Source organism: Schistocerca piceifrons, chromosome 1 (assembly GCF_021461385.2).
Source record: "Schistocerca piceifrons isolate TAMUIC-IGC-003096 chromosome 1, iqSchPice1.1, whole genome shotgun sequence".
In the NCBI taxonomy this organism is placed as follows: domain Eukaryota; kingdom Metazoa; phylum Arthropoda; class Insecta; order Orthoptera; family Acrididae; genus Schistocerca; species Schistocerca piceifrons.
This window is the reverse complement of record NC_060138.1, coordinates 346,751,282-346,776,085: the sequence shown is the minus strand read 5'-3', so window position 1 is coordinate 346,776,085 and position 24,804 is coordinate 346,751,282. Positions and strand designations below refer to the sequence as shown.

At 43.9% G+C, this 24,804-nt stretch overlaps 1 protein-coding gene across 1 annotated transcript in view; it reads right to left on the bottom strand.

Moving 5' to 3' along the window:
- The window catches only part of LOC124788076, a 123,438-nt gene that overhangs the window by 65,467 nt on the left and 33,167 nt on the right, over nt 1-24,804 (bottom strand). Inside the window, exons 2-3 of the mRNA XM_047255173.1 lie at nt 13,308-13,425; nt 6,749-6,822 (exon numbers count right to left, since the gene is read on the bottom strand). Of these exons, the coding sequence (XP_047111129.1) occupies nt 6,749-6,822; nt 13,308-13,425 (192 nt within the window). The remainder of the gene's footprint in view (nt 1-6,748; nt 6,823-13,307; nt 13,426-24,804) is intronic.

Below are 24,804 nucleotides of genomic sequence, written 5' to 3'. Positions count from 1 at the left end.
ATGTCAGAAAGAGCTAAGTTTGTAAACTGTTCGCGTGCTGCCGTGGTTAAAGTATATCGTGCATGACGGTGCTATCCAAAACTGGTGCTGAAGTGACTGTGGTTATGTTATGTTAACCGGGGACCTAGAAACGACGGAGAGGCTCCGTCCCCGCCGCAGCCGCTGTGGTCCGCAACCCCACGACGACTACCGCAGTCCAATTCGCCCCTCCGCCGCCCCACACCGAACGCAGGGTTATTGTGCGGTTCGAACCCCGATGGACCCCCCAGGGAACGTCTCACACCAGACGAGTGTAACCCCTGTGTTTGCGTGGTAGAGTATTGCTGGCGTACGCGTACGTGGGGAACTTGTTAGCGCAGCAATCGCCGACATAGTGTAACTGAGGCGGAATAAGGGGAACCAGCCCGCATTTGCCGAGGCAGATGGAAAACCGCCTAAAAACCATCCACAGACTGGCCGGCTCACCTGACCTCGACACAAATCCGCAGGGCGGATTCGTGCCGGGGACCGGCGCTCCTGTGATGACTGGGTGTTGTGTGATGTCCTCAGGTTAGTTAGGTTTAAGTAGTTCTAAGTTCTAGGGGACATGACCATAGATGTTAAGTCCCATAGTGCTCAGAGCCATTTGAACCAACCGGCGCTCCTTCCCGCTCGGAAAGCCGTGCGTTCCACTGCACGGCCAACCGGGCGGGCGGTGACTGGTACACCACACACGATACGGGAGAATGATAGATGCGTAGGTGCGTACTGGCGAAAAGACGTGCAGTTGTTGAGTAACTGACCGGCCAGATGAACCAACGGGCTACTAACAGTGTCTCTTCAACGAACGGATCATTTCGCGAAAGTAGCTGCATATGGATCTCTGTCGCAGGTGCCCAGTTCATGCACCCGTACTGACTGTTATTCATCGGCAACGAGGGCCAAAATTTGCACGCCAGCACAGCACCTGGACGACCATTGACTGGCGACAGGTAGTCTTTTCAGATACGTGTTACACTCCACCGGACAAATCGCCATTGGCGTCTACATCGTGAAACGTCTGAAAGGAAACACAGTGCAACAATCGTGTGAAGGGTACATGCCTGAAGGCATTCCCTGCGCGATCTCGTCATTCTGGAAAGTGCAATGGATCAACGTAAGTATGCATCTGTCAACCTCTACATGCAGTCTGGTTTTCCTCGGCACGATGGCATCTACCATCAGGACAATGCAACATGTCACACAGCTCGCAGTGTACGTGCGTGGGTCTAAAGGCTCCAAGATGAGATTACTGTACTGCCCTGGGCACCAAACTCTCCGGGTTTAAACCCAGTCGCGAATCTGTGGGACCACCTCGATAATGCTGTTCGCGTTATGGATGCGCCACTGAGGATCCTATTGCAGGTGGCGACAGCAGTGGAGTCGGCATGGCTTCACATCCACGTCGGTACATTCCAGAACCTGACTGACTCTCTCCCTACTCGTCTCTCAGCATTCCGCTCCGCAGAATGTAACTGTTCACACTTTTGGAATTTAGTCACAGTAATGTGGTTGGTTCAAATGGCTCTGAGCACTATGGGACTTAACATCTGTGGTCATCAGTCCCCTAGAACTTAGAACTACTTAAACCTAACTAACCTAAGAACATCACACAACACCCAGTCATCACGAGGCAGAGAAAATCCCTGACCCCGCCGGGAATCGAACCCGGGAACCCGGGCGCGGGAAGCGAGAACGCTACCGCACGACCACGAGCTGCGGGCCGCAGTAATGTGACTGGAGAGTGTAGGTCCCAAGAAGAGTCAGGCAACATTTCATTTCCTCCCGCACACCTCTCTCGAAATGAGACGAAAAACTCTGAGAAATTAGTGCTCATAAGGAGGTTTATCGGCAATCGTTATTCACATGCACCATTTACGAATGGAATATGGTAGGGGGAAGAAAACACCGCCAGGTGGCCTGCGGAGTATATATGTAAAGGTTGATGCCCAGAACAGTTCAGAACTGGCCGTCTTTCAACGAGGTACACAGGAGACACTTCGGAAGTACGTAAGCTCTCTGACTAAACATGCAAGCTTTTAGAGACTTAGGAATATTTCCGTATCCGAAACAAAGAATGGGAACAAAGAGTTCGCTGGAAGTGAGGGGATGTGCGGTCAGAGGCGCCGGGGCGTGGGTGCGCCGCGGCCAGCAGGAAGAGGCTGCCCGGAAGCGACGCGCCGGCTTCCTGTTTGGGCCGGGCGCGCCCCTCGCTACCTGTTGTCTCCAATCAAAACAATGTGTTTCGCCTCCTGCGCAGCTAAGCTCGTCTGTGGCGCCGTAGTGCAGCAGTGTTCATCACCGACGAGCCGATACACTCTGTTACACTTCCGTAACTGAATCAGTAGGTAGCCTATGTCGCCAGCTGCCGCTAGGGCATCATCCCCAAAAGCAATGCGCAATGAAGGAGATTAAATCTGCACTACTGAGCATTAAATTTGCAACATAGTGAAAGGAGCATGCAACAAACGTCAAATTGATACGATGTGTACTACATTTCAGTGCAACCACACGAAGGACGTTTCGAAGTGTTTGCGACAAACGTCTAGAGGTGAAAGATCATGTCATGGGAAACAACTCCTGTTAGAGACAATAAGCACGCTGACACTTACTTGCGAAGCTAGACGTTCTTTAGCATTCGCCGTCCCTGGGACAACGAGATTTCAACGAACTGGCAACTTCTACTACACAGGTCTGCTATATAACTATTCCAGTAAACTAATTGAGTGATTTTCAACAAGAAAGAAGAATGAGTGTCTCTATATAGAGTATACAGAGTCGTTATAAATAAAATGCAATGGAGGTCCAGTGTGGGCTTGGTAGATATGCTAATGCGTTAACCTGGAATTGATTTACGCTGGAAAACAAATTAGTTCCAATTGTGACCGTGAGGTGCAGATCTGGTGGTATACACTGTATGTGAACGTTATGGCTACCGAGAAGAGAGACCGCTTGCTGTTAGTGGAACTGTTTTGTATGAACGGCAGCAATTACAGTGAGAGAGAATCGCTGACTGAAAGGTGAAAGGAGAGACCCGACGTCATTAAACGGTTTAAAAAACGCGAGGGAGCTTCTACATCTACATCCGTACTCCGCAAGCAGAGGGTACCTTGAGCACCTCTATCGGTTCTCCCTTCTATTCCAGTCTCGTATTGTTCGTGGGAAGAAAGATTGTCGGTATGCCTCTGTGTGGGCTCTAATCTCTCTGATTTTATCCTCACGGTCTCTTCGCGAGATATACGTAGGAGGGAGCAACATACTGCTTGACTCCTCGGTGAAGGTATGTTCTAGAAACTTCAGTAAAAGCCCATACCGAGATACTGAGCGTCTCTCTTGCAGAGTCTTTCACTGGAGTTTATCTATCATCTCCGTAACGCTTTCGCGATTACTAAATGATCCTGTAACGAAGCGCGCTGCTCTCCGTTGGATCTTCTCTATCTCTTCTATCAACCCTATCTGGAACGGATCCCACACCAGTGAGCAGTATTCAAGCAATGAGCGAACAAGTGTACTGTAACCTACTTCCTTTGTTTTCGGATTGCATTTCCTTAGGATTCTTCCAATGAATCTCAGTCTGGCATCTGCTTTACCAACGATCAACTTTATATGATCATTCCATTTTAAATCACTCCTAATGCCTACTCCCAGATAATTTATGGATTTAACTGCTTCCAGTTGCTGACCTGCTATATTGTAGCTAAATGACAAAGGATCTTTCTTTCTATGTATTCGCAGCACATTACACTTGTCTACATTGGGATTCAATTGCCATTCCCTGCACCATGCGTCAATTCGTTGCAGATCCTGCTGCATTTCAGCACAATTTTCCGTTGTTACAACCTCTCGATGTAGTACAGCATCATCTGCAAAAAGCCTCAGTGAACTTCCGATGTCATCCACAAGGTCATTTATGTATATTGTGAATAGAAACGGTCCTACGACGCTCCCCTGCGGCACACCTGAAATCACTCTTACTTCGGAAGACTTCTCTCCATTGAGAATGACATGCTGCTTTCTGTTATCTATGAATTCTTCAGTCCAATCACACAACTGGTCTGATAGTCCATATGCTCTTACTTTGTTAATTAGACGCCATGCGAAAGACAAGAAACACGGCATCTACTTGGGAACCCGTATCTATGGCCCTCTGAGTCTCGTGGACGAATAGCGCGAGCTGGGTTTCACACGATCGTCTTTTTAGAAATCCATGCTGATTCCTACAGAGTAGATTTTTAGTCACCAGAAAAGTAATTATACTCGAACATAAGATGTGTTCCAAAATTCTACAACTGATCGACGTTAGAGATACAGGTCTATAGCTCTGCACATCTTTTCGACGTCCCCTTTTCCAATCTTTTGGAACGCTACGCTCTTTTGGAGACCTACAGTACACCGCTGCAAGAAGGGGGGCAAGTTCCTTCGCGTACTCTGTGTAAAATCGAACTGGTATCCCATCACGTCCAGCGGCCTTTCCTCTTTTGAGCGATTTTAGTTGTTTGCAGCAACTGGAAGAGGAAGGCGTCCTATCCCGGTGGAAGTTACGGTCGAAGTTGCTGTCGCTGTAACTGACCACGCGTGACGTCCCTTGCGTAGTCCTAGTGCTCGTGCAATTTCACAGCTCAATAGTAGGTAAGTTTTGCGCTCTATTTTATGTTGGTACCCGTACAAGATCCAGATGGTGGAACAAGTGAAACCTCACGATCCGTAGCAATATTCTGTATTTGCTCTTTGGTTTCTGGCACGGCTCGAAGCTGACGACATGGGGCCGAGCAATGTTCTACGGAGTGACGAGGCAGATTTTACACTACGACTGTATAAAGGTCGGTTAATAATAAAATCAGCATTATGCCTTTCTCACTTGTTTGGCCTTTTCTGCCCATGTCCCATATCTCACTCTTATTCGGGGTGCCCCCGTACACGTTTTCAGCCTGAAATCTCACTGAGTGGAGTACAGTTGTCTTCACTGATCATTTCCGCTTCGAACTGAGTCCCAAAGACCACCTAAGATGTCTGTGGAGAATCCCCGGACAGTGCTGGACACCAACCAAATGAACTGACAACCAAGAATGATGGTCGTTTCACAACAGCACCGCTTTGGTCGTCATACGCGGCACTGTCACAGCACAGCTGTACGTCAATGATATTCTACGTCCCGTTCTGTTGCCCTCCATAGCAAGCCATCCTGGGCTTAATTTCAGAAATATAATGTCCACCTGCACATGGTGAAACTTTCTACTGCTTGTCTCCGTGCTTGGCAAACCCTACCTTGGCCTCAAAGATAGCCGGCTCTATCACCAGTTGAGAACTTTGGAACTTTATCGGCAAGACCCTCCAACCACTTAGGATTTTGACGATCCAACCAGCCAATTTGACGGATTTGGCACAATATCCATCAGGAGAACAACCAACGACTCTGTAAATCAGTACAAAGAAGAATAACTACTTGCATAAGGGTCAGAGGTGGACCAACGGCCGGCCGGTGTGGTCGAGCGGTTCTAGGCGCTTCAGTCTGGAACCGCGTGACCGCTACGGTCGCAGGTTCGAATCCTGCCTCGGGCATGGATGTGTGTGATGTCCTTAGGTTAGTTAGATTTAAGTAGTTCTAAATTCCAGGGGACTGATGACCACAGATGTTAAGTGCCATAGTGCTCAGAGCCTTTTTTTTTTTTTTTTTTTTTTTTTTTGACCAACGCGTTACGCACTTGCTCAGTTTGTGAAACTCTTTCTCTTGAAAATCAAATGGTTCAAACGGCTCTAAGTACTATGGGACTTAACATCTGAGGTCATCAGCCCCTAGACTTAGAACTACTTGGAGCTAACTAACCTAAGGACATCACATACATCCATGTCCGAGGCAGGATTCGAACCTGCGACCGTAGCAGCAGCGTGGTTCCGGACTGTATCTTCATTAGTATGCATCATAACAGCAACATTTATGAGAGTGCGGCAAATGGAAAGATATTTATGGGAAATAAAAACGAGTTTATGGCGCGTAAATAATTATAATTTCAAAGAAATACCCATTGTGTGATCTGAAGAGTGCTGTTTGAACGATCGTCTTTATTATGGGCTATCGCGAAACGTGACATTAAAGACCATTAGCTATGCATTGTCAACGGGAAGAAGGTCCATATGAGTAAGTTACGATGTCTGCATCAGGATGGATTCTAAGAGAAGTAGACAAGTCATAAATCTGACAGTGTGACGTAAAATATGTCATCAAAACGATATTAAAAACAACATCCACACGGTAGTGACGAAACGTCGTGCACCATCTCGTGTTTGGCACGACATTAGGTATTGTGACACACATATGGTGTTTCAAGAGGCGGAAGTAAAAGGAAATGTAGAGAATGGAAGTCAAACCAATGTCGTATTTCGAAAACACCTGAAAATTCTTGGCAGAGAAATGTTGTGTGCTGGACAGGGGGCCGAAACTGGGAACTTTGCCATTCGCGGGCAAGTGCCCTACTCACTTTTTTTTATTCTTTCACCAGTAACTCACTTGTTACAGGAATTCAAGTTTCCGTTAGATGTCTGTGTCCTTCGCGTCAAAAAGATTTTTTTTTCACGAATGTAGGCATGCGAAACATCTACGACGTTGCTTCCACGTCGTTTCTGCAGATTCCTAATCGCGACAGGCGCATTAGAACGAAATTTCCAAAGACGTGAATAGATTGTTAAGAAATACATTCGCTCCCATGGAAGTGAGTTGCAACTGTGCACCTACCTTGCCTTCCACATGTATCTCGTCATCATCGTCGTCCTCGTCATCAGTGGCATCGTCATCGGCGTTGTCATCATCTGCAGAAAAATAAGTGCGACTGTCATATGGTATCGTACAAAACTTTGTGTAAGATAGAGAATAAATGACAGATAGTTTACTAAACATTAAGACGGTCTGGTATTAATTGCCACAAAACCTGCAGTGCCGATAAGATACACTATTACAGTAGTTCAAGATCTGCCTCATGGCTAACCAAATATCTTACGTACTGGCCATTCAAGCTTTGCATCATTTACTTTTGGGACATTTCGTGGTTTTTAACACGCGACTCGAATTAGTATATACAAGTATATAAAAATTAATTCTATACATAGTCGTTTCTTCCAGTTTTTGCTTTAATCCATGTTTTTAATTTGAAAAACGTTTGGGCACATTTTTTAGCGTTTGTAAAGCCTTCTTAAATTTATTTTCAATTTTTCGTTATCAGTTGTCGTTTTGTGCTGTGATGGTCCTTTTTGCTATATTGGTAATACATTACAGTAGACTTCAGTAGCACTTACAAAAGAAGAAAATGAAGGAAGATCGGGTGTAACGTCCCTTCGACATTGAGATCATTAGAGACGGAGCACAGCTCGGATTGTATCAAGGACGGGGAAGGAAATCGGCCGTACCCTTTCAAAGGAACCATCCTGGCATTTGCCTGGAGTGATTTAGGGAAATCACAGAAAACCTAAATCTGGGTGGCTGGACGCAGATTTCAATCCGTCGTCCTTCCGAATGCGAGTCCAGTGTGCTAATCACTGTGCCACCGCCGGCTGAAAGTGGCCGAGCGGTTCTAGGCGCTACAGTCTGGAACCGCGCGACCGCTACGGTCGCAGGTTCGAATCCTGTGATGTCCTTAGGTTAGTTAGGTTTAAGTAGTTCTAAGTTCTAGGGACTGATGACCTCAGCAGTTAAGTCCCACAGTGCTCAGAGCCATTTGAACCATTTGATTTCATTGTGCCACCTCGCTTCGTCGTAGCACATAAGTCACACTTTAGTTTTATTTCGCTTGTGAAACCGACCAGCAGTTCTGCTACCTCCTCTCAGAGCGCTCTTGTTGCTCATTTTGTATACGTTTTGGAATTTGTGACATTAAGTCCTCATTTGTTTGTCACATTGATGTGTAGGTGCACGTGGTTAGGAAGAGGAATGGAGGAGAGAGTGGAGTCGGAAAGGACGGAAAGAGGAGGATGGACGTTGAGAGGGGAAAGGGGAGGTGTGTGTGTGTGTGTGTGTGTGTGTGTCTTTTAGGACATTCTGATAACATGGGTTCATTTAGTGCGAAATAATAGCAGAGGGTGCAGAGTAGGAAGTTTGTGACGAATCTTATTCTGTAGCTCAGTTGTTAATATTTCGCTAACTAATATGATCAGTGGAGTCTTCGAAAAGAAATGAACGGAATAAGATATGACTTATAGTTGAAAGCTTTTTTTTATTCGTACATCGGTCTTTACTCAAAGGAAAAGCACACCTGATTTTAGCACTAAGGAGAAGAAAAAACACGAAAGAAGAAAGTGGAAATCTTTGAAATTTTTGTGCTAGAACATAATGTTCAAAATTCCATTGACAGGCATAATTCACAATGAGGAGAAATTAGACAAATGAAATGGGAAAAAGTTTTTGGCATCTTTCTAAGGGACAATTAATTTGGTAAAGATTGGGGCGAAGAGCGTAAAAATTATAGGAGGCGACAATGGTTGAAACATATAGAGTGTTGCGTAACTTTTCATTCAGATGTATAGTGGAGGTCGAGAATACCATGAAAAATATTCTGACTATAGTCACTGATATTAGCCTGGAATACTGGGGTACAGAAATATATTTAAGAAGATCATGTGTGTGAGGAATTTATTTTTGGTGTTCGAACACATGCAGCACTGTCTTTGAGCATTGCCTGTGGTACACATTCCACAATATACGAGTTCTCTTAATGGCACCTGCGGCTACTTCAAGCCTTGTGATATAGTCCTCTGCGTGTGATGTGTCGTTGTGTAGTTAGGTTGTTCGATTAAGCAGTTATTAGCGCTTTGCTAAAATGAGACAAACGTGGTACAGATGACCGCGTGCCTGCCGTCATCGTAATTGACAGGAATTACCTGCTGCGGAGCCTCACGTTCAACAATGTGCGCCGAATGATGTATTCCGAAATAATTATATCTGCAAAAGCAATGTAATCTGTCGTTAGATCTGCCACAAATCTCCGCCTATTCTGCTTTACGGAGTGGGCAAGCATTCGAACTTCAAGCTATTTTTTGCGCCTCAGTTGCTAGTTCAGATAAATTAATGCGTTTTAAGTCTCGGTATGTAGTGAACTACGGTTTCTCTCTGGGATATTCCAGCGAGTACGGCATGAAAATTATGTCGTGGGCGGAAATGCCAGGTGCAGATAGTGGAGAAATACGAATTACTCTGTTAGAGAATTTCGTTGCAAATATACCTATGAGAGTGTGACTACTGTTCGTTTGATGGGTCGAAACAAGCTGAAGTAGAGACACCTTTGAAGAAGATAGCATTTGCTTAAATTTTGCACTGGATGGACTGTTGTACAGAAAATTTATATTAGTATCACTACCTACAATTACGTGCTCGTTTGTCGATTCGAGATTTGGAACAGCAGTTTCGAAGAAGATAAATCCGCGTACTTTAGGAGGTTTGTAGGAGACACTTTTTTTCAATGGATTTGATCTCTATGAACATATATTTCATTTGTTTATCTTCATTATTGTTGAATGTGTGTAGAACGCCGGTGTTCAGGCGCTCTGTCTTCGCAGTATGACTGCCACCTATAGTGAAGATCGTTCGCAGCAAGCCATCGAGGATTTGATACAGTGGCCCACCAAATGGCGAAGAGACACAAGCCATCCTGGTTGATCATCGGCCAGTGCCTGCACCACTACCACTCGTTACCGTCCCTGGAAGGGCTGTGCCCTCAGACGATGTGTACTCAAATACCACCACTTTATCATCGATCGCCGTCTCGCTTCGAAGAAATATATTGAGAACACGTTGTGAGTGGCCACAGGAAGACTGTGGGTTTTATATCCGTTACTGAACCATCAGACCTTGATTTCGGCCCAGTTGGACGTTGCGATCTAGCTGGCGCTCGTTCGTCCGAGTATGTGCAGGTTGTCTGGGGTAACGCGGCGGACTTGCACATCATTCGTCCGCAGAGGCTTCAGAGCCGTTTCCTCCTCCGGACCGCCCACTTGCTGCGACGCTTCCCGATCGACGACCTTCTGCGGATCAGTGAAGCACCTCCCCTTAGTGAGAGATCCCGCTACTCTGCACCCCTCTTCTACCAGAAAACCGCGCCGCCTACCGACCCGCACGTACTCGCCCTTGGCATGAGAGTGTGGAGATTCAATTCCAGACGTTGGTCGCACCTTCTGAGCTGCCAGAACGAGATGTCAAGAAGAAAATATTGCAGAACATCGCCGAGGGTAACTAGGCCCTTATGATATTAAACGACTCCATATCGAGTTTGAAGGGATAAGAGACACGCAGGAATTAAACACATTAGCTGTCAGTTGGCACTGATTTATATCAATGGGGCAAGTCGATAATTTGTGTCGAACCGGGATTCGAACCTGGGTCTCCTGCTTACTAGCCAGATGTACTGACCACTAAAGTCATCCAGACACAGTGATCACCACAACTATACGGACTAGCCTAGCATGCCTTAATGTCGGACCCAAGTTCGTGCTTGGTGTGCGTCTGCACTGAATCGTCTGAATTATATATGTTGCGTCTGTTCTTCGGACATGTCCAAATATATAATTCAGCCAATGATGGCCAACGATCTTTTCAGTACAGATGCACACCAAGCTCGATCTCTTATGGAAATCGGCGAGAGGCAGCGAATAATGATGCTAATGAGCAGGGGCCCTGCATCAGTAGTAATTGGTATAAGTTGAGAATTTGGGTCTGAGAGGTGGTGTGTTAGGGTTGCCCGTGCTGTTGTGGTGACCACTGTGTCCAGATGGTGTAGCGGTCAGCGCATCTACCTAATAAGCAGGAGACCAGGATTGGAACCCCCCGTTCGGCACAAATTTTAGATTTGGCCCATTGAATATAAATCAATGCCCACTGGTAGCAAATATCTGTAATTCCTTTTTGTCTTGATTCATAGTGGCTGCAGGATCAAACTGGTTTCTGTTCTTTCGGACATGATGAACGCCGCGTCAGCAGGGGATGAGAAGAAACCCCGCGATTTGCAATATGTGATGTGTGTTAAGGTCACTCCCAGGGAATACCTCGTCAGGAAGCAGTATAAAATTGGCTGGAGTGTTGCAGGGCTATGTTCTAGGACTCGTGTTGCACTGCTATCTACATAAACATCTTACCCAAGCAGATGTACTCCGATGATACTGCGGAAGTCAAGTGTTGACGCAACCTAATTTGCATTTACATCTACCTGCAGAGACATATAGTAAAAATCACCTAGTTGTGTAATGTCTGGATGATGAAAACCAACCCTAAGTAAAGCCAAGCATTCCTGTTCACTACTAGGCTGAAGCACCTTAACCACAAACTCACAATAGATCGCACACACTTGACTTTGTATGTCTCAATCAAATACCTTGATCTCATAACACAAGAGAGATTGACTAGGCGACTAAGCATAAGCAATGCGGTCAACAAAAATTGCGGAATGCTCAGACGTCGTAAAAATGCCCATCTGACGTTTCACCATACTTCCAGTCATTCTGTAGGGTTCGACAGTACGGTCAATGTCAGGCTGGATGTCTGCAGTCTCTTTTTCGAATTGTCATCAATGCTGATCACTATACACTCAATAGGTACTATACACGTGGGGTAATCATAAATCTTCATCACCCAACAGGACCCATCAAATTTTATGGAAAAACAAACATTTTTCTCGCCATTCCATAAACTCAGTAAGACAAGATTCCCCAAATTCCATTCACAAAAGTCCCAAACAATCTTCACAAAATACTGAAGCGACTGATACAGTCTTTTACAGACAATACAAACACATACTCTATCACACAAATAACATGTTGTTGTTGTTGTTGTTGTTGTTGTTGTTTTGCTATGGTGTTCAGTCCGAAGACTGGTATGATGCAGCTCTCACATTGGTCTATCCTGCACAAGCTTCTTCATCTCCACATAACTGCTGCAAGCCGTATCCATCTCAATCTGCTTACTTTAGTTGAGTCTTGGTCTCTCTCTATAAATTTTACCCCACACACTTCTCTCCATGACTAGTTTGATCTTGATGCCTTGGGATGTGTCCAGTTTACCGTTCCGCTCTTGTGGGCAAATTGTACTACATATTCCTTTTGTCCTCAATGTGAGTCAGTAACTCTTCATTAACTCTCCAGTCTTCCTACCTAACCATCTTCATTCTTCTAGAGAACCACATTTTGAAAGCTTCTATTCTCTTTTTGTTTTAGCCGCTTTTCAACCACATTTCACTTTCGTACAAGGCTACACTCCATAAAGATACCTTAAGAAAAGACTTACTCTACATTCGATGTTCACAAATTTCTATTTTTCAGGAACGTTTTTCTTGCCATCCGCAGTCCGAATTTTATATCGTATCTACTTTTTTACTGTTTAATTTCCTAATCAGATTCCCTCAGCATCGCCTGATTTAATTCGACTGCATTCCAGTATCCTGTTTTACTTTTGTTGACATATATCTTATAACCTCTTTTTTAGACACTATCCAGTTGCTCTTCCAAGTCATTTTCCGTTTCTGACGGAATTACAATTACAATGTCATCGACAAATCGTAAAGTTTTATGTTGCCCCCCACGATTTTAATTCCCTTTCAGAATTTCCCTTTCATTTTCTTTACGCCTTGCTCAACGTACTTCACCAATAACATTGGGGAAAGCCAATCCTGTCTCACTCCTTTGTCAAATACCGTCACCCTTTCATGTCTTCCGATGTTTAAACAGCAACCTGACGTGTGTACAAATTGTAGAAAACCTTCCGCTGTTTGCATTTTATTCCTGATACGTTCTGGATTTCAAAGAGTGCATTCCAGTTGTCAGAAGCTTTGCACTATAAAAGTAAATTAGCCCCTTTTCAATCAATCTTTTAAGATAAGTTTTGGGGTCAGTAATGCCTCTCCTATTTCTACATTTCTTCAGAACCCAAACTGATGTTTCTTGCATTTAGCACCTACCAGTGTTTCCATCCTTCTGTTCAAGGTGTCATATTTCTAAACATCTGTAGCAATGTCGAAAATCAGACGATTACAGTGCCCAATGGAGATTCTACTACTGTAGTATTACAAGTGATCCGCTTGACTCTGGACTCGTATTGCGATTTTGTTTGCAAGTTGTGTTCAGTCTGTCAACGAATACCTTTGTGACTATAGAAAATATACCTCTTCAGTCCATTTGAACGAATAGCTTTGCAACACTTGTGTGGTACATATTCTTGATGACGATGGGTCCAATACTTTGGCACAGATGAAGGTCTCAGAACAGGACATAAAGACAGAATTAAAGTGAAGTGAAAAATAAGGAGGACCACGTGCGCTCACCGTCATCCTCTGCACTGCTGCTTGTGGTTGTGGCATTGGCGGCCGTGTCGTTGTGCATGTCTATCTCGTGGGACAGCTCTCCAGACATGCGCATTGACGCCGGGTGGTCCGGCATCGCCTGCAACACACGCATCGACAACATTAGACGCCTCTCCTAGAAACGGCAATGAAAGAGTACTGTATATAGCAGAGATTACTGTACCTACCTACAGTACGTAACCGATACAGGATGACTCGAATGTGAGAGGACCCTCCCCTCTCTGCCCCACCCACTCAACTTTTAAATTGTGAAAACTCTCAAGAAGTGGTGTTTCAGGAGGAACAGTAAATATTTTAGCTGGTAGTAGGACAGACTACTTCTAACAAAATATTCTATATAATATGTGTCCATTTTTTATAACATGTAGAAATATAGCTTGTTACAGAGTTAATTTTTCATTTTGCCCATTGGTACTCGAGTTGCTATGGGTTTATGTATCACAGCGTGCATAAGACTGTCATGCCAATATGGAATCCCTGTGTTTAGGAGGGCCACACTGGACCGTGCAGCATCCCGACAGACTCATGCGACTAGCGTCCGAGAGGAACGCCAATTGTTCTCTCGAGCGTGCGGGATCGGACAGCCATGTCGCGTACCTTCAGCCGAGAAGTGGTCTTCTTTGCAGCGAAACAAGTTTCCCACGTACAGTGCGGCGACGTAAGAGGCACAATCGATTATCAGCAGGGCGATCAATGTTGTTGCTTCCGTTGACAAGGAAGCAGAGAGAGGTGCACTAATAGTGGTGCGCCCAAGGACAACTTTGGACACAGGAGTGACATCTCGTCGCCTTTTGAGCTGAGTCTGGAGGCCACTCTGCAGCGGATACAGTCGGCAATGCACTTAATGAGTTCAAAGACTATGGAATCGAAACTTATGATCCACTCGTGATTTCTCAACATGATCCAGCTGTGGATGAAACCACAGATCGTTTCCTTCTACTGGAACATGCAGAGAAGGAAAAGGCTCCTGCTACGAGTATGGTACCTAAAGACTACACCAAAGAAATTCACATTCAAACTTGAGATGAATATCATATAGGGAAAAATGAAAAACCAGGACTTTCAACAAATGGTGCTTCCATTAAGCCAAAACAATGCCGAGGTGTTGTTGATATTAAATAATTTCCTAAATAAGGACCATACGCGAAAAAACGCTGAAGTCTAAGTAAGCTAAATGCAAGTCTTTTAATGAAATAGGCATCGGTTGATGTAGAAGCACGCAGAGGAAAGAAGAGCGTTTAAAGTAACACAGGGAAACTTCCAAAGAAAGTATAGAGCACTGTTAGTCACAAAGTCTTTACTTCATTCACTAGGCTATATGTTTCGACAGTTCCACCATCATCAACAAGTGGAACTCATGTTTGGCGTAGCCTTTGCTAGTGGCAAGCATCGCCGTTTGCTTGCAGCTGCATGTGAGATGGCTGAGAATTTTGGTTACGACTCTCACAAACTAGCAAAATTAAACACACGATCTATAGATGTGATGTAGCAGACAGTTTGAAAATATAAAAGGTAGACGCGGTGCAAGAACAGTATGTGCGCTGCAGTCTGATGCGAAAAACACCTGTGCGTCTCACAATACCTAATATATAACATGTGATTTTCCACGTCAGACTGCAGCGTATGTACTGTTCTTTGGACTATAACTACATTTTATACTTTTAAACTGCATAAAAGGTACTCTCCATCTGATGATTGAGGTGTAACTGTTGAAACGCATAGTGCACGTAATAAAGACTCTGTGACTGATGCGGAATCAAAAGTTTTCGTTTTAAATAGTGTTCGTAAACCTTGAAACACAATCCATAACTGATTTAAAGTTACAGTGCATTGTCCTGAATGTGATTATACTTTTACTCTCCTGCAGAAGACCGGATAGAGTGTTGCAAATGACATAAAAATGCTCAAAATTTGGTGGAGGAATCTTTTTGTGTGATTTTTGCTAACGAAAAGCACAGATATTGAATTACATTAACTTTCAACTTGAAAATTCGTTCTCTACATGTAATTCAGTAAGAAATACATAGCAATGTTTAATTAATTAATGTACTGTTTTATACTTTCCAATATTAAAAATGTATTCAACTTTTACCAGTACGTCATTTGTCCTGTGGTGAAAGACATGCTGTTTCTATACTGGAGTAGGATAAAACCTTTACATTAGCTTTTAAAATCGGAAAAATAAATCTGAGATATTAAAATAAAATAAAATACGATAAGGTACAATACTGAAACTAGGGAGCAAAAAAATGTCTCCAGAAATGAATTTATTAAATATCCTTAACCGCTGATGTCGTCACACATCGGCAATTTGTCCACCATTTGATTTCAATGTCGGCCTTCATCATGGATTCGCCCTATCACCGCTGTTATTTATCCTCTCCATGGACCCAACAGCGTCTGACATACAAATATCTCGTCGTTGGAACTTCTTTAGGAGGACAGTATGATCCTAGCCCAAGAAACACGCCTGAACAAACTGGACGCAAATGGGCTGCATCTCAGTGCTTATATTGGATACCTGGAAGGTGGTCCCCTAACGAATGCTACCATCAGAACCAGTGACAAACCCCCCCAGTAGACCATGCATTTTAAATACCTAGGACCCATTGTCACATCAAGCTGTGATGGCACTTCTGACAACCAGCCAAAGTTGAATGGAGCTTAGTTGACATATAGAAAACTCACCGGATTTATCTGCGATGAAAAGATGCCGCAACCTTTGTAAGATCACTTGGTTGCCCATCTGCCTGTCTGTCCATACGGCGCTTAAGACCCCTTTTTCTCAGGAACAAGTACAAGTATTAAAATTTATATCAAATAGTAACGTCTAGGGTCCGTTGGCAGTGTTAATAATTTAAGCTTCTAAGTCAACACAGTCAAAAAGTACAGGCATTTATATCACATATTTTGATACTAGCAAACACACTCATTAAACCTACAAGATACTTCTCGTTGACCTAGAATCACGATATTTGGCAAGAAGCAAGGTTCAAAGTACAAGTTAAGGTTCAAAATGATTGAAATGGCTCTGAGCACTATGGGACATCTGAGGTCATCAGTCCCCTAGACTTAGGACTACGTAAACCTAACTAACCTATGGACATCACACACATCCATGGCTGAGGCAGGATTCGAACCTGCGACCGCAGCAGCAGCGCGGTTCCGGACTGAAGCGCCTAGAACCGCTCGGCTACAGCGGCTGGCTACAAGTTAAGGAAAATATCGAAAAAATTGTTAGTTTATAATTATATGGCATAAAAATATTTTTTGCCATTACAAACTTACACTGCGTTCGTCATCTGTCAAAAATCTCTGGAACTAAAGTGATGCACGAAGAAGTTGTGTATGTATAATTTACAAATATTTCGTGCTAATTGGCAGAGCTACGATGGAAGGAAGTCTCCTGCCGTTGTGAGAACGGTGTCTTTACCACTTAGCGGTGACAGGCGAAAGGCCGTCCGACTACTGCGCTGCGATACTTTCGGCATCTGTTATTTCTCAGAGCAAAGTAATACTTGGAACTGATGCAGGATTGCGTTTCCATCGTTTGCGCTGAGGTTCCGAAATTCCATTAAATATGAGTTAAAGCGTTCCACAGAACAATTCGTCCTTTGCGTTACAATAGCCGCATGGCCGACTGTACTGTTTTCTTCTCTGGAGACATCTGTCAAATCATTCCAGTAATAGCAACAGGGGGAGGGTAGACTAATTGGCTGCTAGCATACCATGTAACTGTAACTCGAAAATTAATAAAACAAATGAAAAATTACAATACAGATTGTCTTAATAACACAAAAATTTAAACTTACAGCTAAACCATTCTCGAAAGTCTTATCATTCCTGGAACCGAAAGCTTGACAGTATCGGCATCAATAACAGCCAAAAATTGTCTAAATTCTCTTTTCCTAGGATGGATGAACTATTTATATAAATGATTAGGTTTGCAGGGAATCCTTTGTGCGCGAGTCCTATAGGCACTTATCCCAATTTTTTCATTCTCCTGAAGAATATAAGATTTGGCACTTAGAACCTTTTCACTTTCCACCCTTCAAATGATGTTAGTTGCCGCCCACTGGATTAGGACTGTACCGATGTTTAAGAACAGATTAGATCAAGTGATCAGTGAACTACATTCCCACTCACAATCTTCGTCCTCGAATTAAGTATTGTAAAACTTCAGTCAAAAAGTCATTTTAAATTGTTGCTAATCTGTGTGGCCATCTATTTTTGCCATAGCTCTTGCCTAACCCTATTTGACACTGTGACGAGTTAGTCGCTGCTCGCAAGCAGGACACCACGAAACAGCAACGAGCCGGCCATGGTGGCCGAGTGGCTCTAGGTGCTCCAGTCCGGAACCGCGCTGCTTCTACGGCCGCAGGTTCGAATCCTGCCTCGGGCATGGACGTGTGTGATGTCTTTAGGTTAGTTGGGTTTAAGTAGTTCTAAGTTCTAGGGGACTGATGACCTCAGATGTTGAGTCCCATAGTGCTCAGAGCCATTTGAACCATACAGCAACTACTTCAACGGTAAGGGCTCCTCATCATGCAACGTTTATACGTCTGACGCCAGGTGCATTGGGTGAATAAATAACCGCTCGTGACAGACAGTACAGGAAGAGACACACAGCGGCATATGATGTCAGCAGCTTGTTGGGATAGTCGCACATTTGCGCCGCGGGTGCTGGGTGGCCTTTGTGATGGTGACGGTGCTGCCGAACTGACGGCTATGTAGTGTCGCAGCGGGGCCCGGGGCGGAGCAGAGCAGAACAGTCTCCCAGCCAGCCGCCCCACCCACGCCTCACTCACTGACTGACGTTTCCCGCGGCACCGGCTTTTGTCCTGACGTGGGAACAGCTCGCTGCTATCAGCCGCTCAGCGGCAACCCTCCATCGACATGAACCATATAGCCTACTCACTTCTGGATCGTCACTAGCCATGCTACAAGGAGCGTCTAAAAAGCTGAATGAATGCTGAACTAAAACGAAAATAACAAAAGATACAAGCAAAATTCTCATTTGTCGGTTTTCCTGTTTTTAGTAGTCAGAGGCATTCAGAGCTGTGTAAATGATACAACTCTCGCCCTTTGACAGTCACATTATTTCCTTTCGGATCCTTTCGCAATTGTCGTTCTATAGCTACTTTCAAGAACATCATTCGCGTGTATCATATACTAAAGCGCCGAAGAAACTGGTATGGGCATGCGTATTCAAATTCAGAGACATGTACGCAGGCAGAATACGGCGCTACTGTCGGCAACGCCTATATAAGATTACAAGTGTCTGGCGCAGTTTTTAGATCATTTATTGCTGTTACAGTGGCAAGTTATCAAGATTTAAGTGACTTTGAATGTGGTGGGACAGTCGGCGTACGAGCGATGGGGCACAGAATCTCCAAGGTAGCGATGAAGTGGAGATTTTCCCGTACGACAATTTCACGAGTGTACCGTGAATATCACGAACCCGGCAAAACATCAAACCTCGGACATCGCTGCTGCCGGAAAAAGATCCTGCAAGAACGGGACCAACGACCATTGAAGAGAATCGTTCAAGGTGACAGATGTGCAACGCTTCACAGATTGCTGCAGATTTCAACGCTGGGCCATCAACAAGTGTCAGCGCGCGAACCATTCAACGAAATATCGTCGATATGGGCTTTCTGAGCCGAAGGTCCACTCGTGTACCCTCGATTACTGCACAACACAAAGCTTTACGGCTCGCCTGGATCCGTCAACACCGACATTGGACTGTTGATGACTGGAAACATGTTGCTTGGTCGGACGAGTCTCGTTTCAAATTGTGTCGAACGGGTGGACGTGTACGGATATGGAGACAACCTCAGAATCCATGGATCCTCATTTCAGCAGAGGATTGTTCAAGCTGGTGGAGGCTCCTCTGTAATTGTGTGGAGCGTGTGCAGTTGGAGTGATATGGAACACCTGACACATCTAGATACGAATCTGACAGGTGACACATACGTAAGCATCCTATCAGATCACCTGTATCCATTCATGTCCATTGTGCATTCCGATAGACTTGGGCAATTCCAGAATTGCTACAGTGTGGCTCCAGGAACACTCTTCTGAGTTTAAACACTTCCGCCGGCCACCAAACTCCCAAGACATGAACATTATTGAATATATCTGGGATGCCTTGCAACATGCTGTTCAAAAGAGATCTCCACCCATACGTATTGTTACGGATTGACGGACAGCCTTGCAGTATTCGTGGTGTCAATTCTCTCCAGGACTATTTCAGACATTAGTCAGGTCTTGCCACGTCGTGTTGCGGCACTTCTGCGTGCTCGCGGGCTTCCTACACGATATTAGGCAGGTGTGTGTATATACGTATGCATATATGTACGAATGTATGTATGACTGGATTATTAATCGTGTGTCAGACATGAAATACGGGGTGAATCGCCTAAAACTTGAACAGCAAATATTGCGGGAATGGAAAGCGCTGTTGATCTGCGGCTTTCGCAGAATGGATTGGCAGTCAGGGACTTGTATTGTTAGCCAGTCAAATGATCATAATAATACTTAGAACGTGTATTTATGTGCAAACATACATTCTATTAAATGGGACAGCGTCTATTGACATTAACAAACTACAAGTAGGATAAATTAGAATGTCAGTGATGTTTGTTGCAGAAAAGTAGTGTGAGTCGTCTTCGAGGTATCGTATTTTGAAAACTTTCCACACCAACGTGTGTACAATACTTGTGATGGTAAACATTAAAGAACACCACAAGTGCATGCACTAGTTATGTGAATTCTGACCAGTAATGAGACAATTGATCATTACATCTTGTGTTCAAAATGACCTCCGGCAGCGGAAATACACGCTTCCATTCTGGTATGGAACGACTGCTGCATAAATGTTAGATTTTTGCGGTGATGTCCGAGCAGGCTGCAATAATACTCCGTTGCCTATTATCGTGTGTAGTTGGTAAGCTCTTGTAGAAAGCGTCTTTCAGCTTTCCCCACATAAAAAAGTCCGCAGGCGTCAAACTCGGGGAACGAGCATGCCAAGGTACAGGTCCTATGCGCCCAATCCAACGATTTGGAAGCAGTTTGCGAAGACATGCTATAGTGCTTCGTGCACTATTGGCTGGACAGTCATCATATTGGTACTACAGGTTCCTCCCAGTCTGCAGAGCAACGTCTTATAGCATCCGTGGAAGATGCTATGCTAGAAAGCTGCGATACTTGTGCGCGTTCAGTGTTCCGTCTGTGAAAAATTGGCCTAAGCTGATTCACTATCCCGCACCACTCGTTTACACTCAATCGACGGAGCTTCGGCGATTTACCTGGCCATGATTGGTAAATGTGGCTTCATCATTAAACAAGATACATGATTCCACAGGAGTATTCTTTCTTAATACCCATGTACAGAATTTAACATCTCCCTTGATGGATAGACTTGTGACTGGGATGGAACCTATGCTGATGGAAATCCATAGAACACTTGCCTCACTCAGGCCACTTCCTCGTGCAATTGCGAGGGAGCTAACGTGCGAATCAACTGCAATAGCAGCAAGAACATTAATTTCCCCATCTTTTGTCGTCACTTGTTTCCTTAAGGGGCTCCGGAAAGGCTCAAAATCATGAAAAGTTCAATTTTTACTTTTTTGCGTTTTCTGAATCTGCAGACTATTACCTTTTAATAGATATATAGTTTATTCAATTCCGAAGACTGCAACTATTTTTAAATTTTTTTTGAAATGTGTTCTACATGAGCGTGACCCACTGTGGCGCTGTTAAACTGCTGTCAGATGGTGTTATTATTAACGTCCGTGTTCATCAGGTACATTTTAGTGATGTGAGATAAAGTATGTGTTGTGGCTAACCTGTGATGGTTCAATATATATCGCTGGTGTGATTGTCGATTGTTTCGTGTTTATTTACTCTGTCGTTATCTCGAAAATATTCGTAATTAATTCTGTTTCTTGAGTCTCTGTTTTGTTGAAGTATAATAATGAGTAAAAGTAAAGTTATTAGAAATCCTCTGAAGGCTTTTAAGAAAAGGAGAAATGTTGGAAAGCCAAAGGTATGTGTTATTACTGTAAACAATAAAGACGATAACCAAGTGAGTGAACCTAACCTCTCAAGTACACCTGCCCATAGCAGTCAAAGTGGGAAAGAAAATACTTCACAGAAGAAGCTTGGTTCAATGAGTGAAAACTATGAATGTTTTATGGGCGAATCGGATGTGAATGAAATATTTGATATGTCGGTTCTCAAAGGAATTTTTTCAAACTGTGTAAGATGTATTCATTGTAGTGAAGTTGGTCTGGAACTCTCCATAATAAAGCACGTAGGACTTGCTAGTGAAATACAACTGAAATGTGATAAGTGTTCATACATGACCACCTTTTGGAACAGTGTTGCAGTAACTGCAACTGAAGAAAATGGTAACAAAATCTACGAACACAACAACGAGCGATGCTTGCTTTAGACAAGGAACGCCTTCGGGCTGCAGACAGGGCTGTAAAGAGTCTAGAAATACAAGCAAGAGTAAACAGGAGGAGGAACAAGAGGAAGCTGGAGGGGGAGTTTGCAGAGGATGAAGATAATCCATCCTATGGACCTGGAATGCACTAAAAAGTTAATCCAATCTTTGTCGCTCGATTCCCAAAACTTTTATTTTCTCATACTAATTACATGTTTTCTAAGGATCTTCCAAACATATTTGTTTCAAACTTTCAGTAAATGTTACACAGTACCTTCTGCATAGTTTAACATAGCCTTTCTCCAAAAAACTGTATATTTTTTAATATACAAATAAAGAATTGCAAAAAAATGTTGTGAATTTTCATTACAATTGAAAAAAAATCATCTTTAATAACTGAACTAAAATTTTGTAAAATCCATGTGTTAAGTTGTAGCCCATATTCCAATAAATAATCTGTAAAAAGTTCAACTTCCTACCTCAAATACTTTGTGAGGAAAGATGTAATTTATAAGCGTTATTTTAACATTGCAAGTGTAGGGCGTTCCGGAGACCCTTAAGCTACGTTGTCTAGGTTGTTCCACTTCCACTTTCACATAACTGGTTGGAGATGGTTGACGTCTATTGAGATATCTTGTTGCCGCATACACTGTACAAGAGTGAACTATTTTCTTGCTACATTCTCCGTACATCACGAGCATGACGGATTTTTCTGTATTGGTAAATCCCATAGTCCATTTCACGACCTACTAGTTGGACTGTCACACACTGACTACCAAGTCGCAGTGCACTCAAGGAACACACGAGCACGCTGTAAGTAAACTGTTATGCCGGCGCCAAGGTAGCCCCTGCGGGCCGGCAACACATCTAACACCACACAGGACCGAGGTTGTTCATGCCCAAGGCGTAAGCAATGGTAAACATCGGCTGTTTTGGAAACAGACATCCCGCGTACTACTTCCTGCAGAGGGTGTTCGAGATGGCCTGCCGGAAGTATTACTACACAATTGGTAGGCCAATAAAGGCTAGAACCAGCACCGGATGTCAGTTCACGACGAATACCGACCTCGAGGACGTCTCCACGGAACACTACGCGTTCGCCATCGGAATAGGACTTGGAATGAAGTGTATCTGTGTTACCACGGACTCTTGTGGGAAACTTAGAAGTTATCTTTTGTTGCCTCTAGTAGGAAATTCTTACTGACTTTGTGACTGTGACTTTTCATTGTTATTCAGTCATTTCCATGTAGACTCACGCAAATAAATGTTGTGTAGTAAAAACTTTCAAATTGTCAGTTACAGCACAAACGTAACAACATCATACCTAGTAACTGCGCAGGTTGAATGACACAAACAAGTGTCGGCGTGGAAACTTCTCTCGTGAACGGCTCGCACTAGACTCCTGCAACGAACACCATTGATATTCTAATTTATCCTATTTTTAGTCCGTTAATGCCAATAGCTATTGTTCCATTTAAAAAACTGTTAAGATAGCACAAAAAATACACATTCTAAGTATTATTACAATCTGTTTACTGGCTAACAATACGAGCCCCAGACTACCAATACATTCTGTGAAAGCCACACATCAATAATACTTTCCAGTTACGCAATATATGCGGTGCAAATCTTAGGTGAGTCACGCTGTATGGTAGGAAACCCGTTGGCATTCGAAACAGCTTCCAGCCATCTCGGAATGCGTAAGTACACGTTCTGCATCGTTTTCAAGGGAATATTCTACCATTCTTCCTGCAAAATAGTGCCAAGATCAGGTAATGATGATGGAGGTCGACAGTGATCAAGCACTATCCACTATCCACTAATATTGAGATTTGGCGGCTGTGGTGGCCAGGACAGACGCCACAATCCATCCTCGTGCTCTTGCAAAAGAGCGTCACCACTGGGGAGCAAACATTGTAGCAAGCGAATGACCGGAGCAGACGAAGTGCTCCCACACTCCTTCGCAGTAGTGCAACCTTGCAGCGTAACCCTGGGCCTATGGCATGTCACGATGTGGCAGTCAAAACTATCACCGAATCCCCGCATGTTTCACTCTTGGGACTTAAACTCGGCCAGGAAATAATGTGAAACAAGACTCGTCCGGCCAAATGACGTTTTTTCATCACTCCATTGTCCACCTTTTTGGCTTCGGTACCACTTTCTCCTGTTACGAACATTTGCATCACAGATGGGTTGTTATCGAATTTCAGCTCGCCCTGCAATGCCCTTCTTATGGAGCTCCCTTGTTTTGGTGATGACGTCGTTTGCGAATGCGACATTCAGTTCTGCAGTGACTTTTGCAGCTGTTGTCCATTTATTTTTCGTCGCGGTCTTTTTCAATGACCGTCCGTCACGATCACTCAACACAGAATTCCGTCCGCGTTGTGATATAATGGATGATGTTACCCTGTATACGATATAAATCTTCGGTTACGGAAGGTATTGAAACATCAAACTTTTGGTTACGAAAGCAGCCACCATACGAGTTCGAATTCCCTTAGCTCCGACATAATGCACTCACAGTTACACAGAACATTGTTCTGACCACGACTGACACCTGCAACGTATAGATGACACTGCACAGGTGCCTCTCGTGGTCGAATACAACGGCACAGCCTGGAGGTTGGACTAGCACCTGTATTTATGTTCAAGCAAGTATCTCTCGCGGCGTTTTTTTTTTTTTTTTTTTTTTTTTTTTGTAAAATATGTACACAAAAGTCCCATTGCCCACAATGTAAGTTACAGTCATACGTAGTATCTTTGGACATAGTGATTGTCTTGGTGACTATTTAAGAAATATAAATGTAGATACTACAGGTCGAAGAGCTAAACCTAGTTCTCAAGATGATGCAGGATGGGCAATGTACAACTCACACGAGAAGTTTGACAGGTGAATGAGCAGCAGAACTGTTCTTTGCTCACCAATCAAAACCAGTTACGTCCCCCCTTTTTTCCTTTTATATTATGCTGTCGCGAAATACCCAAAACGCCTTTTGGGCCAGGTTT